This window comes from Alosa sapidissima, chromosome 15 (assembly GCF_018492685.1).
Source record: "Alosa sapidissima isolate fAloSap1 chromosome 15, fAloSap1.pri, whole genome shotgun sequence".
NCBI classification, from domain to species: domain Eukaryota; kingdom Metazoa; phylum Chordata; class Actinopteri; order Clupeiformes; family Clupeidae; genus Alosa; species Alosa sapidissima.
In genome coordinates this window covers 24,808,469-24,822,064 of record NC_055971.1, presented here as the reverse complement: position 1 = coordinate 24,822,064, position 13,596 = coordinate 24,808,469, and the positions used below count along the sequence as shown (strand labels likewise).

Sequence of the window (13,596 nt, the reverse complement as noted above, 5' to 3'; positions counted from 1 at the left end):
GTTCCAGCTAGATCCGGTGTGGTGTTGTAGTTGTTCTAACATTACTAGTTGTTGCAACAGCATGTGACAAAACTACAAAGTTTGTTGCACCAAAAAGAGTGTTAATCTCGCGATAAAAAAATTGACGCCGTTAAAATAGGTTTACGTTAACGCCGTTAATAACGCGTTGAACTGACAGCACTAATTTAAACACAATTTTTGCCACGACTTTAGGCATTCCAGCTTACAAATTTAATAAAAAAATAAATCATGCATAATTAGAAAATAACTCAATTTAAGCTACTTGACTATGCAATAAGGTTTCCATTACAGCACAGCACACCAATGAATGAATGAAAGCGACTGCCTTGTCTCGCAATAAACAGCAGGTGGAAATCCTGACACTCTTTCAACTACATGAAATGTAATATTGAACCATCAAATACCCCCCAGATTTCAGTGTCTATCAGTCCCAACTAGGGCTGTCAAAATAACTGATTAATTTAGATTAATTAATTTGAGAAAAAATAACTGAATAAAAAAATAGTGCAGATTAATCGATTCCATATGACCTTTGACCCCGAGCCGTTCTAGTCAGTAACCATTAGACTGTAAAATGAAGGAGAGAGAAGAAAATGTGCTGCCTAGATCATTGATTGGAACATTTACTTAAAAAAAATGGCCTGATGGTGTTGATAAAAATAAAGTCCTCTGCAATGTCTGCAGCAAGGAATTTGCATATCACCGAAGTTCGTCAACTCTTAGCAGATCAATGCAAAGACATACTGTTGACATTGAGGGGAGTGTTCATTTATTTTCATTGTGTCCCCTAGGTTACAGGTATATTTGTGGCCTGAAATGCCTTGTATGTGAAAAAAAGAACTTCTTCCCGAAGCACTTTTGAATTTATTTCCTCAGTATATTAGGTCATATCATAGATTATTATGGCCATTATTTGAACAGTGAAAATAATAATAAAAGAGTTTTTAAACTTTAATGTCACTAATGCTGAATATTCAATTATTCATTTGAATTTTAAACATTTAAAATAGTTTCACAGCAAAAATGATATATGCGATTAATTTAGATTAATTAATCACAGAGTAAGTAATTAATTCGATTACATTTTTAATCTATTGACAGCTCTAGTCCCAACATTTAGCAATATAATCCAAAAGTCCAAAAGTAAATTAAATCCCAAACCAAACCAAAAATATTCTGCTTTTGATAGCCTACCGGTATGCTGCTCCAAACGAAAAGTATGTCTCACAATAAAACGCATGTAAGAAATAAAGGCCTGCATCAAATAGAAGCCTGCCACAAATAAAGGCCTGTCCTTTGCGCAGCCTAAGTAAATACGAGACCCTGGCCATAATTTGAGGATTTATGGTAAATACTAACAAAGTAGAGGAACAACAACCATGTGGTGACACTATATCAGTGAGTAAAGATTCATTTTGGAATCTAAGAAGACATTTTGTGGAAATGTGAGAACATTACGGGAACACAGGCAGAGCAAAGACAAACTTTGTTCGTTGTTGCACTTGTCTATGTTTTAAATAAATGTTCTATGAGTGAAATATATTGCTGCTGCTCTTAGTTCTTTAGGATTTAAGTTCTCTTTTGAAGGTGACAATTCGGCTTGTAGATTATTACTCCCTCTTTTAAATTGGAGCGAGCGTGGATGCGATTTTACTGGAGTGGGAGGATTTTTAAGTGGAGCGGAGAGCAGGGGCAGACTGGGACCAAAAATCGGCCCTGGCATATTTGGCCCAAGCGGCCCTCAAATCGATCGGGCACACCTAATTAAATACAAAATCTTTGCATTACCCTTAAATATGCATATATTTTTAACTGTCATGGAGCACTGAAAGTGATGTAGGCCTCATTGGTTATCTCTCTGACTGATCAGAGGTAGGCATGGAGCATATGATCTCCATATTCAAGTAGGCTAACAAGCAATTATTATGACCGCCGCGCAGCGAAAGGAGGGTAGGGCAGACACAGTTTAGGCAGACACAGTTTTCTGTGAATATCTCGAGAACCATAGGGTTTAGGAGGACCACCTTTTTTTTGTATGTTGATCTTAAGGGGCTGAGGTGTTGTAATCGCAGGTATCTGTGACCTAACATGGTCAAAACTGCACGAAATTGGAAGTGTAGGATCATTATGACACCCTCTGAATGCACGCCAAGGAATTCCATTCATGGGGGGCCACACAATAAATTAATTTATGTTACTGTACACCAACTGGCCTGTAGGTGGCCGGACACAGTTTTCTGTGAATATCTCGAGAACCGTAGGGCCTGGGAGGTCCACCTTTTTTTTTGGATGTTGGTCTTAAGGGGCCATGTCAACCCATCCCATTACCACTTATTTCATGTATAGCGCCACCTAGTTAAAAATTAAAAAGCAAAAAATTAGGTGTTTTAATCACAATATATCTGGCTGACATGGTCAAAACTGCACAAAATTGAAAGTGAAGGATCATTATGACACCCTCTGAATGCATTCCAAGTTTCGTGGACTTTCGTTCATGGGGGGTCATACAATAAATTAATTTATGTGTACATTTAGTGATTTCAGCATCACAGATGTTCAGCATAGCCTACTATAGGCCTATGTCCGATTTATTTTCGGACAGTATTCTTGCATCACCGATTGAATACATGAATGTCCACGCATTGCTATGAGACGTCTTCCTAGATCATCTGACAAAGATAACGAATTCCCTCGGCTGACAATCTATATCTTAATAGAGAATATCGTCCAGGTAGGCTATATATATTTTCTGGCGGTCTCTAAAACCCCTCGCCCTGCGAAGAGTCCCTCACGATTTGCACTCCAATGTCGTATGGATCATCCAGGTACGCCGACACGTACCTGGATGAAATTGTTAGTGGAGGGGTGGTACTTATAAAAGGTGTGGTTAACGGAAACCTCGGGTTAACCAAGAACATAACCTGGTCGGAGCAGGTTTGAGATGCAGCGTAAATTGCCATGGCAGCATACCTTGGTTAAAACCTATCCACCTTTCGTAGTACGGGTTAATCGGGAAGTTACGCCACACGTGATCAAGTTACTCTCGATAAGCCAGAAACCCCGCTTCGTAGTACAGGCCCCAGGTTTCAAAATACTGGCTATTGTTGACATTACAAAAACTGCATAGACTTTTATGTTTCAGTTTTACAGGTATTTGCATGCAGTTTTTACACTAAATTTCTTGGTTGGGAACTGTATGTCCACATGTTATGTTCACATTCAAAAGCATTCCAGTAAAAAGCAAATCAGTTTATTTTTCCCTTTACTGTTTACTACAGGAGATACAGTAGAAATACTGTTTACAGTATGATAGAACAGAAAAAGTTTTACAGTATTGCTTACAGTGAACAAAATATCCATGAAACACACAGGAGCATTCTGAACAAAAAAACAACAGCAAAAAGCCCAGCAAAAGTATCAAAAGTATCGGCAGGTGAGAGCCAATCAAATATGGTGGCAAAGCCGCCACACAGGAAGTCAGCGGTAACACTCCATAATAAGGTGCCATAATAAATAGCAAACTAGTAATTACCTAACCCTTTGTTAATATTTGTTAATTGTTACTAACATATCTATTTGGCACAAGTTAATAGTTTTTTAATCATTAATTAAATATTAGTTGTTTGCATAAAATCTGTATGTTAATGTTTTAGCAAATCGATTAACTAATATTGTATTAATATGTGTTAATAGTTACACACAGTCTTTTTGGCACTAATTAACAATTATTAAAAATTATTTCTTGCATCATTTAAATGTTAAATGTTTATTTGCAAACTATATGTTGATAGAAAAGTTAATGACTTATTATTTAACTAATTGTTATTAAACTGTGCTTCTGCCTATCCCAATATGAACCACTCTCCATAGGACCCTTACAATAGATAGATAGATACTTTATTGATCCCCAAGGGGAAATTCAAGAAAAAAACACGAAGCTACCTTTAGTCAAACCTTTAAATGAAAAACACTCTTTAATAATCAAAAAAATATACCGCTAATGAAGTAAACTTGTGACCATCAAAAATCGTTTATGGCCTGTAACTCCGTGATAACAGGACGTAACAGGAAGGCATTTGGCTGAGCAATGGAGGTTAATATGCTCTATATTTTGTCCTGATGTCTGTCTATCATCGTTGCACTCGGAGAAAACCAGAATGTTTAATTTGCCCTGCGTTTCTTCTACGGCTGCAAGCGGGATTCACTCGCAGTTAACCAAATATTTCTTTATTAGGGAAGGGCAGGCATATTTCTGGCTATTAAATTATTTCTAAACCAGTCTGCTAAAGTCTGTAGTGAAGTCTGTGTAGGGTTTTCCAGGCTCCATTTCTTTTTACGAGACACCCTGCTCACTTGAGCCATCTACCGGTTGTTTGGGTTGTTGCAACATCTCACTGGGAAAATACAAATTAAAGTCGCGTGATACCGCGACTTTAAAAAAAATACCGATCCCACGCGCGGACCGCGAGTGAAGCTGGCCAAGTCAAAGCAAGTGACTTGCATATGTCAACTATATAAAAAAGGGATTAAATTGTTCCCTGAGCAACATGGGGTTGATTGACTTGCTCAAGAAGCCAGGAATTGAACCCACAACTTTCAGGCTACTGCACTTCAGCCCAGCTCCTTAACCACTACACTACCACCTCCCGTAGTAATCACTATGCTTTGTATGCCTAAGGTTTATACATATGGGGAGAGATCTTTCTCTCAATGATATGTTCATACTAGTGCTAACAAAGTTGATGGGATAATAAGGTGTTAACATTGTTAACAAAAATTAGTGCCGTTAACACATGTTCTACCCAAGAGTCAACTGTATTTTTAGAAGAAATCATTGCAGTTATCTGAAGTTTAGAATTTTTATTGAAATGGAACCGGTGTTTTCTGTATCGACACAAACACTTAAGTGGGTTATGTGTGTTTCTGTGTGTGTGTGTGTGTGTGTGTGTGTGTGTGTCTGTTAGCCCATTTGGGTTTGTGGGTCTGCCTGTGTGTGGGTTGGTGTGTGCATGTGTATTTGTGTACAAGACAGCCAGCTCGGTGTTGGATATCTGGACAGCACAGTGCAAAGGCTTTTTTTGACATAATCTCAAAACAGTTTTTTTTTCACATGTTGCTATTTTGAAGTCATTTTAGGATGTCATAAAAAAGGAGATATGGGTTCTTTTTTTATATAACATGTAGAATTAGTAGTTGAAGACAAGAATGTTTGATACTAAATGTAGAGTATCGACATTTATAATAGAATATGGACATATTATCTACTATCCTAAAGATAAGTTCAAAGCGGCTATCATCGGGGTCCAAGCAAATATTGAAATATCCCAGACCAGTTGCAGAGGAATTTAACGAAACCTGGCATACATTCTTGGAGCCTTTCCATCACAAGATATTGGCTCATGCTTGAATGAGATAGTAAAATATATCAGTTGCAGTGCTGCATATAAAGAATGACATGAAATCGGGCATGCTTCTGTAGAATCTGGAAGCACTAATGGAGTTATTTGTATCTAGACCTTTTTCAATGTGCACAACCTTTTTTATGCTGTACTTACTGTACATTTGGAAGTCTATTTTTTTTCTATATTTTATGATGCTTTCAAATATTTTTAATACTTTACACTTCTCAGACACATGCTATGGGTTCACCTGGAAGACACTATGGCATCTGCCTTGGCCCAAATCTTGGCGGTCATTGATGGGGACAACAACCTTGACAACCTCATCAATGATCCATCTCCTGAGATGGTGGAGCTGTGGCTAAAGATATTTCAAGAGGATCAGTGGGACCTGTTGAATATACCAGCTACTCAGTCAGTATACTATAGTGCTAAACATTATTCAAATCCTTCCTTATAATTTCTCTTTCATTTTTCCCTGTTTGTTTGAGAGATCTTTATGCATTTATGGAACATTAAACAAGAAGTCAGCCTGTGGATATCAATCCAGCATTGCAGAATGTCAGAGTTGAAAATTGTAATATATTTCAAATGTTGATTGTAGCTGTTAACACTGTTCCAGTCAGTAATTCTTATATTTCATTGTATAGATCTCAAGGAAAGGTGTGTGTTGTGTCAAGTACAAGACTGAATGATAAGTCAAGGTCCTGCCTTTTCCCATTTGGCTGGGTGTTGAAAGAGAGACTGCATTGTCTCTGGTCAAAATTAATAAATCTTAAAGGTAAGTGTTATGGTTACATGATGTATCCTGCAAGGAACTGCTGAGTTTTGTACAGTATAATGCACCAGGAGATTTTTACATCTATATTACAATGTCACCATAGATAGAAATGTTATGCAGCACTGTACAGTGCTTTGTAAGACAGTTGTGCTATTTGACACATATGCAAATCACGAAGAGTATGCAATAGATCTGCAATAGATCTATATCTTTCTTGTGATTTAGGTCCCTGTCCTTACCCACTTCTGGAGTACTTGGAAAAATTTGAAGAGCTCATTCCCCTGGACTGGGTGAAAAACATCAGGGGAAGCAGTGAATTGTTTGCCCGATTCTCTGAAGACCTGGTGAACATGACGATGACAGCATACCCACATGACCTAAACAAGGTAAAAGTCCCCCCCCCCCCCTCCTATTAGCATTCATTTTCCACCAGGGTCAAATTTTGGTAAATGTTTTTTGTGGTATCAAATTATTTTAATGGTGTAATTTCATATTACCTAAACTATTACCTAAATTACCTTTTTTGATAATTGTCTAATGTGTGTGTGTCTGTCTGTGTCTGTCTGTCTCTTTGTGTGTGTGTGTGTGTGTGTGTGTGTTTTCTGTAGTCTTTCTCTAACACACTCCTTGAGCTGACCCCACGCCTCTATCATGAGTTAACTGGAAAAGATCCAGAGAATGTCTCTCTTCCCTGGCTGTTTGTTGCCTATCAGTACATGCAGGATAACCATCAGCATTTCTACAATTTGTATATCCAGGACAATGACTTGGTGGATGCTGGAGAGGCGACAGAGGTTATTTAAGAGATTGTGTTTACTTGTTTGTTTTCATCAATGTAATGTGCACATCAACTGAATGGAAATCCAGCTATTGATAGAATTTACAGTATCTTTCTCATCATGCAAGAATCAACTCTTCAGAGAGAACATTTAATATGAAATGATTATGTGATGATATTAAGGGAATTTCAGCAGTGCACATTTTTTTGTTTCATTATCAATTCTTTTTTAGGCATTGAAAAGGACAATTCAAAGCCTCCGGCCAAAGGAAGACATAATGAAGGACTTTGCTGACTGCCAGGACTGGATAAAGAAAGTCAAGTCATTGTCGATGTCAGTGGAAGTGATGCTTTCTGAAAACTCCCTGGTGACCAGGCTTGGAGAAAATGGGATGCTACTCTTCACAGAAATCAGGTAGACACAACATATAATTGAGGCTTGCCACGACTAAATGAGTCCAGTGTTGCAGAAATCTATTTTGAGATATAGAGATTTGAATGCAGAGAGGATCGAAAAATTACAAAAGTATGTCTCAAAATTATATAGAATTTGAGAAATTATATACCATTTCTGGCTGTTAATAATGTGACATGTACTATAATGATGTGGCTATCCTGACAACTGCACTGTGCTACTCTTCTGCAGGCTTTTTTGGCAAAGCACCAGGATTATGTATCTTCTCATGGACCATCTTCTTCAAAATGAGACAGACATGGAGAAAAAACTTTTAACACTTCTCGTTCGAAATCTCATTTGGATGTGGAAGGTATGAAGTTTGTTTTTGTAAAACTTTTTTTGGCTTTTGACTGTTTTGATTAAGAAAATAAAATATCCCTCCATTTTTGTTTGTGTAGAACCTTAACTCTGAGAATGGAAAGAATATGGAATATGTGATTGAGAAGGTCACAGGAGCCCTGACAAAGTGTGGAAAGAATGCTTGCAATATTTTCATGTGAGTACAATTTCTTCATTTCAGATGATAATAGCTAAATGAAGTCTTGAAAGGGATAAAAACCACCATGGTGTTCCGATATAGGCAATTAGGGGGGAATTCTCCCATTCGCGCCTAAATCGCGCATAAGCTTTTTTACGCACTTCAGTTTTGCACCTCTGTGTTATGCGTTATGCGTATTCTCCAAGGATTAAAGTTCTTTCTCCAAGGATTTCCGTCAATTTGATTTTAGAAATGCCATATTTGAGATCGATGCAGATCTGATGAGAAAAAAATAGGAGGGGGGGGGTGACTATCACCTTTTCTTTTCCTTTTTTTAAGGCAACTACAAATATTAGGTCCGATGAATTAATGTGTGTGATGGTAAATGTTTAAAGACATAATAGTGTCCCAATCAGTCACCGCTCAGGAAGATACGTCAGCCATGAGTTTCGCTTTGTATATGTTGTAGCTACACGCTTGTCTCATTGGCCTGGGGCGTTTGCTTAAAAAAAAAGAACACGTCTGGAGGACTAACGGTCTAAAAGTTGGATTATAGTGACACAGTCGAGACAGCTGATAAGGTTGGCCAATCAGTTTATCTTTTTTGGATATGATGCATTGTGAGCTCTATGTGCGAATTTGGAGAAGAAGCGTAGGCTGTGTTCTTTTCGTGCATCAATGTAGACAATTTCTTACTATCGCAAACTCTTGTCAGGGGAGGTCATTCATTTTGGGTGTCGCTATGACTTGAACAGATAGCCTGCTATGCCACCCGATGTAACCTATTATTGTTACAGTTTTTAATCAATGCAACTAATATTATGTGTAAAGCGACGGAATATAAACCGTAGCCTATGCAATGTATTATCCCGTCTGTTATGACATGTACAGAAATGTTTTTCACAATTTGCGGTAGGTTTTGCGGAAGGTTTTGACTGAGCGTGTTAACATAAAATAATAATACTGTCATCATCGCGAACTGTTGAGTAAGGGGTCAGTCGTGTTTGTGACGCACAGACAGCGTCATGATTTGTGTGCGTCTATTTGGCAAGGCCACTAGCTGTCATGGATGCGTTGTTGCTAAAGGAAGGCACAGGTGTCATAAGTTAAAAAATAAATGGAGATGGGCGGCTGTTGGAAACGGGGGAGAACTACAAACTACGTTTATCTATGGCTGACCGTTTTTGTGCTCAGAAAGCAGGCCACGCATGTTCTTTCATAGCGCAACACGACCTGTCCCTCACCATATCGCAACCTCTTGTCAACCTTATACAATCTGATGCTGAAGACAAAATGACCACGTTTTCATTAAATGCGGATGAGGCAACAAATGGAAATATGAACAATATCTCGAATGTTCTGATTCGTTACTTTGATGAGGAAATGGGAAGTCTTGCAAACTTAATTTTATAGATTTTACTTGGTGTTGAATTGCATATTAACAAGAAAAGAAAAAAATCTCCCCTTTAAACATTTTTGGCCTGAAGTAATTAACCCATTTGTGCTGGATGCTGCACGACGCAACATTCCATCTCCCACCTGTTGTGGCATAGCGCAGCATTGACTCTCCCGCTGGATGCTGCGTAGTGCAGCATGCTTTTTATTTCATGTTTCTAGGTGTACAGAGGCTTAGATATTAAGGTTTTGGTAGACGTTGACAATTCTTAGTATTCTTTCAGAAAACCCTCAGGAAATAAGGTTATTTAGTCTAGAATGCCATAGGATTCTATAGGCGTTTTTAGCAGGCATATTAGGAGTAAATGGGTTAAATAAGAGTGTAAGTTAAAGCCCTTCTACAATATTGCTTCAGAAGAAAAGAACACCAATGGCTAGTCAGCAATGGTCAGGGATGGTACTGAAATATTGTTTTGTTCATCAGGAAAACTCAATCTCAATCAAAAACACTCTCAATTCGCCTTATTCACATGGCGGCCATTGGCGGCTAAAACAAGGCTACAGATGTGCCTCCAAACGATTTTTATTTAACAGATGAACATTCTGGCTTTTTGAAACATAGATTAACAAAAAATGCAGTAATTGTAAGGAAATTCATTTTCCAGAACATGGGAAAATGAATTGAATCACTCAATCCTGAGGGGAAAAAATATATGATACATAATTAGTACTTTGCACCTCCTCTGGGTTTTATGACAGCTTGAATTAACTAATGCAGAACAGTATTCTTTATCAATCAGGTTTTAAATTCTTAATGAGATTGAGATCCAGACTGTTTGCTGGCCACATCATTGACTTGATCTGTGTTTTTCATTTTAAAGTGAACATTCACCTAAACTTTATTTACTCCATTTTGTCAGTCAAATGTGATGTTATGAAATTGTTGTTCTTTCGCTTTGAATAAATGGTGAGTTTTGTTTAACGCAATGCAATAACTAAGCTGTGCAACGTCAAAGGGCCGGATCAGACGTGAGGAGCTGATTATAATATCGTAGCACCTCTCAGTTAATCAGACAACAACTGCAGTGTGTTGGGAGAGAGAAAGGAGAAACACATGAGCTACTATTGGCCAATCCTCTCAATTTATTATAATAGAACTCTGGTCGTTTGGAAACAGCTGAGGCCAGGATGATACTTAAAGGAGAATTCCAGTGTGATATTGACCTAAAGTGTTTTGAAACATGATACCGAGTGTGAACGTATGTCTCATAGCCCATCTCGACTTGTCCCCTGCACTCCGAAATCTGGCGCTAGTTTACACAACTTACAGGGAAAAAAAGGGTTCTAAGTATATTTTAGAAGGTGACTGACAGTATAGAGCAACAATATCATGCCAATATTTATAAAAAGTGAAGAAATGTAAATACTTCATAGTATTAAGAACTCAGTGTTTCCGCTAGATTCCAAAAATAATTCTGTGGAAATGCATGGATTCCAGTTGCTGCTACTGGAAGCAACTGGAATCCATGCATTTCCACAGATTTTTTTTTTTAATCTGACCCCTTATCATACCTGTTCATTCATACTCGTCGCTGGAATTATCGTGACTAAATTCAAGATGGTGGCGAACGGTAAATTTCCTGAAGGTACTGTCTGTATAAATCGTCTTGTAAATAAACTACCAGTGCTTTTTCAAAGTTTTCAATGTGTCGTTTTAAATGTCAAGGCCAATGAAGTGTGGAGCTACTTTTACTCACGAATATGGTGTAAAACAGTGATTTATTTGCATGGCTAGGCCGATGCCCGAGGCACCATAACGAAACACTGTGTTGGTAGCATCGGCTAACTAGCGCCAGATTTCTAAGTGCAGGGGACAAGCCGAGATGAGCTATGAGACATACGTTCACACTCTGTATCATGTTTCAACACACTTTAGGTCAATATCACACCGGAATTCTCCTTTAATTTGAAAATATAAGTCTCAAAATGGCAGTTTCTTGATGGTTGCACCACATGATATTTGATAAAGTTAACACCCTCGGACAAAGTGTGTTTGTATAATAGGATGGACATAAAAATACAAATACTGTGTAATTTTCTACAGAGCTACAAAACACTTGTATGTCAGACAAATATGCCAGATAGAGCAGAAAACAAATTTCTATAGATTTAGTGTCATTTTAAAGAAGTTTCCTAAACACCAGTCATGGTGGGACGGTCGTACCACATGATATTTTAATACTTTACATAAGAGAAAAATACGGAGCCCCTAAGGGGACGTGAACAAACTTTCATGTGCGCACATGAAAGTTTCACATGCGCACATGAAACTTTTGCGTGCGCACATGAAGGTTTCACATGCGCACATGAAACTTTCATGTGAGCGCATGACAGTTTCACGTGAGCACATGAAACTAAACTTTAGAGTTAGGGGCTCCGTAGAAAAATGACATACGATATGATTTTTTTTATGAAATAGGATTTTTCAAAAGTTAAAGTGGTTACAAATATCGGAGTGCTCCTACATACTGTATACATGGTGTGTCTTCAGGTATGCAAACATTTTATGAACTTAAAAAATGCTGTTGGACAGAAAATCTAGACGTCACATCATTGACCCATCTACTGTACATGGATAAAGGCACACCACCACTATCACATCAACATCAAAATTTAGTCCCTGTTCCTAGAACTGACACTTAACTGTATAACAACCCTCACTGATGCACTTTTCTTATGGTACTCTACCTTTTACATTGTTCTAGAATTGTTGGAAGAATTGTTTTAAAAAGCTTTAAACTGTTTACCATGTTGTAGGTCGCTTTAGCTAACATGCATCAGCCATATGTAATGTAATGTAATGTAATAAGCGGAGTGATTACAATGGCTACAAATTGTCATCCATATGAATTGGTTGATTCTCTCAGCAGTAAATTGCCAGCTCAACCACCAATCTACATGAACAACAATTTGTTGTGTCCATCAGGAATGTGGCACCTGATTGGCTTGTTTTTGTAGTGGTGGCCATCAAAGTCAAAGTCAAAGTCAAAGTCAAAGTCAGCTTTATTGTCAATTTCTTCACATGTTCCAGACATACAAAGAGATCGAAATTACGTTTCTCACTATCCCACGGTGAAGACAAGACATACATTATTTTTCCAATTTCAGTCCACAGACAAACATAACATTCAAGTAAACAAAAAAGTAAGTAAATAAGTAAATAAGAGGGCACATATAATAATGAAAAAATAAGAGCAGCAAAATTTGGTTGAAATTGTGCATAGACAGTCAATAAAGTACTAGTGCAAAGTCAGGCCAATAAAAGGCTTGGGTAGTTCTGTTTGACCTAAGTAATAAAGAAAGTGGCATAGTGGTGCAAGTTATGTAAGAGCAGCAGAAGTGTTGTGTTCATGTGTGTTCATGTGGCCATCTGGGAAGCCAGCGTGCTGAAGCTAGCCCTCATAATCCTGACTCCCTGGTTCTGATGCTAAATATCTACACACATACCTTTATACTGTGAAATTAGGCTGTGTGGTGCATTTTCTTCATCATGAGCACTGCAGTTAAAGCAAGAGTACTCAAACAGAAAATTAGCTAATATCAGACTGTATTTCCCTTGTGTGCTGTATGTGTTTTGTTTTTGCAGGGTTAACTGTACATATTGTGATAAAGAATTTACAGAGGACAACACTGCTAAAGTGGAATGTGGACACATGTTTCATCTGTCATGCCTGAGGGAACACAGTGACAGAAGCTGTAGGAAATGCAAGAAAGAGATAAGCATGGATTACAAACCGTGTGGAGTTGTGGATAAGTATGAGGACACATTTCAATTTACAATATGCTGCTTTAATTAGAGTAACATGATCATTTAATTCAATCTTTTTTTTATGTATGTTTCCAGGGAAACTTTTCTGAAAGTGAACCGATTCAGGAGAAAGTGCAGCTCTTTTTTTGTTGAGTTCATGTGGAACTTTGTTCCTACCAAAGCCAAGCTGACCGACAAAATAGTTGAAGAGCTGATGAACTACGTGAGAGGCAGCCCATCTGTAGAAGGTATCATATATGCATCAGTATATGTGTGATCTACTTCACTAAATGCAATTGTTCACCTTGTGAATTATGAATGATATACAGTACCCTCAAGAAGTATTGGCACCTCTGCTAAAGTTGACTAAAAACCAGTTTTAAAAATAATCTGTTGGTGATTTATTGTAATCTCCCAATGAAAACAAATATGAAAAATCCAACCTTGATGGAAAGCAAATTTATTTCGTAAAAATAGAA

At 37.8% G+C, this 13,596-nt stretch overlaps 1 protein-coding gene across 1 annotated transcript in view; it reads left to right on the top strand.

The window, feature by feature from the left end:
* Window positions 1-13,596, top strand: part of LOC121683471 (E3 ubiquitin-protein ligase rnf213-alpha-like) — a 140,184-nt gene that overhangs the window by 100,897 nt on the left and 25,691 nt on the right. Inside the window, exons 50-58 of the mRNA XM_042063102.1 lie at window positions 5,652-5,834; window positions 6,071-6,201; window positions 6,427-6,587; window positions 6,810-6,995; window positions 7,213-7,394; window positions 7,626-7,746; window positions 7,835-7,932; window positions 12,956-13,123; window positions 13,214-13,365. Coding sequence (XP_041919036.1) covers window positions 5,652-5,834; window positions 6,071-6,201; window positions 6,427-6,587; window positions 6,810-6,995; window positions 7,213-7,394; window positions 7,626-7,746; window positions 7,835-7,932; window positions 12,956-13,123; window positions 13,214-13,365 — 1,382 coding nt within the window. The remainder of the gene's footprint in view (window positions 1-5,651; window positions 5,835-6,070; window positions 6,202-6,426; window positions 6,588-6,809; window positions 6,996-7,212; window positions 7,395-7,625; window positions 7,747-7,834; window positions 7,933-12,955; window positions 13,124-13,213; window positions 13,366-13,596) is intronic.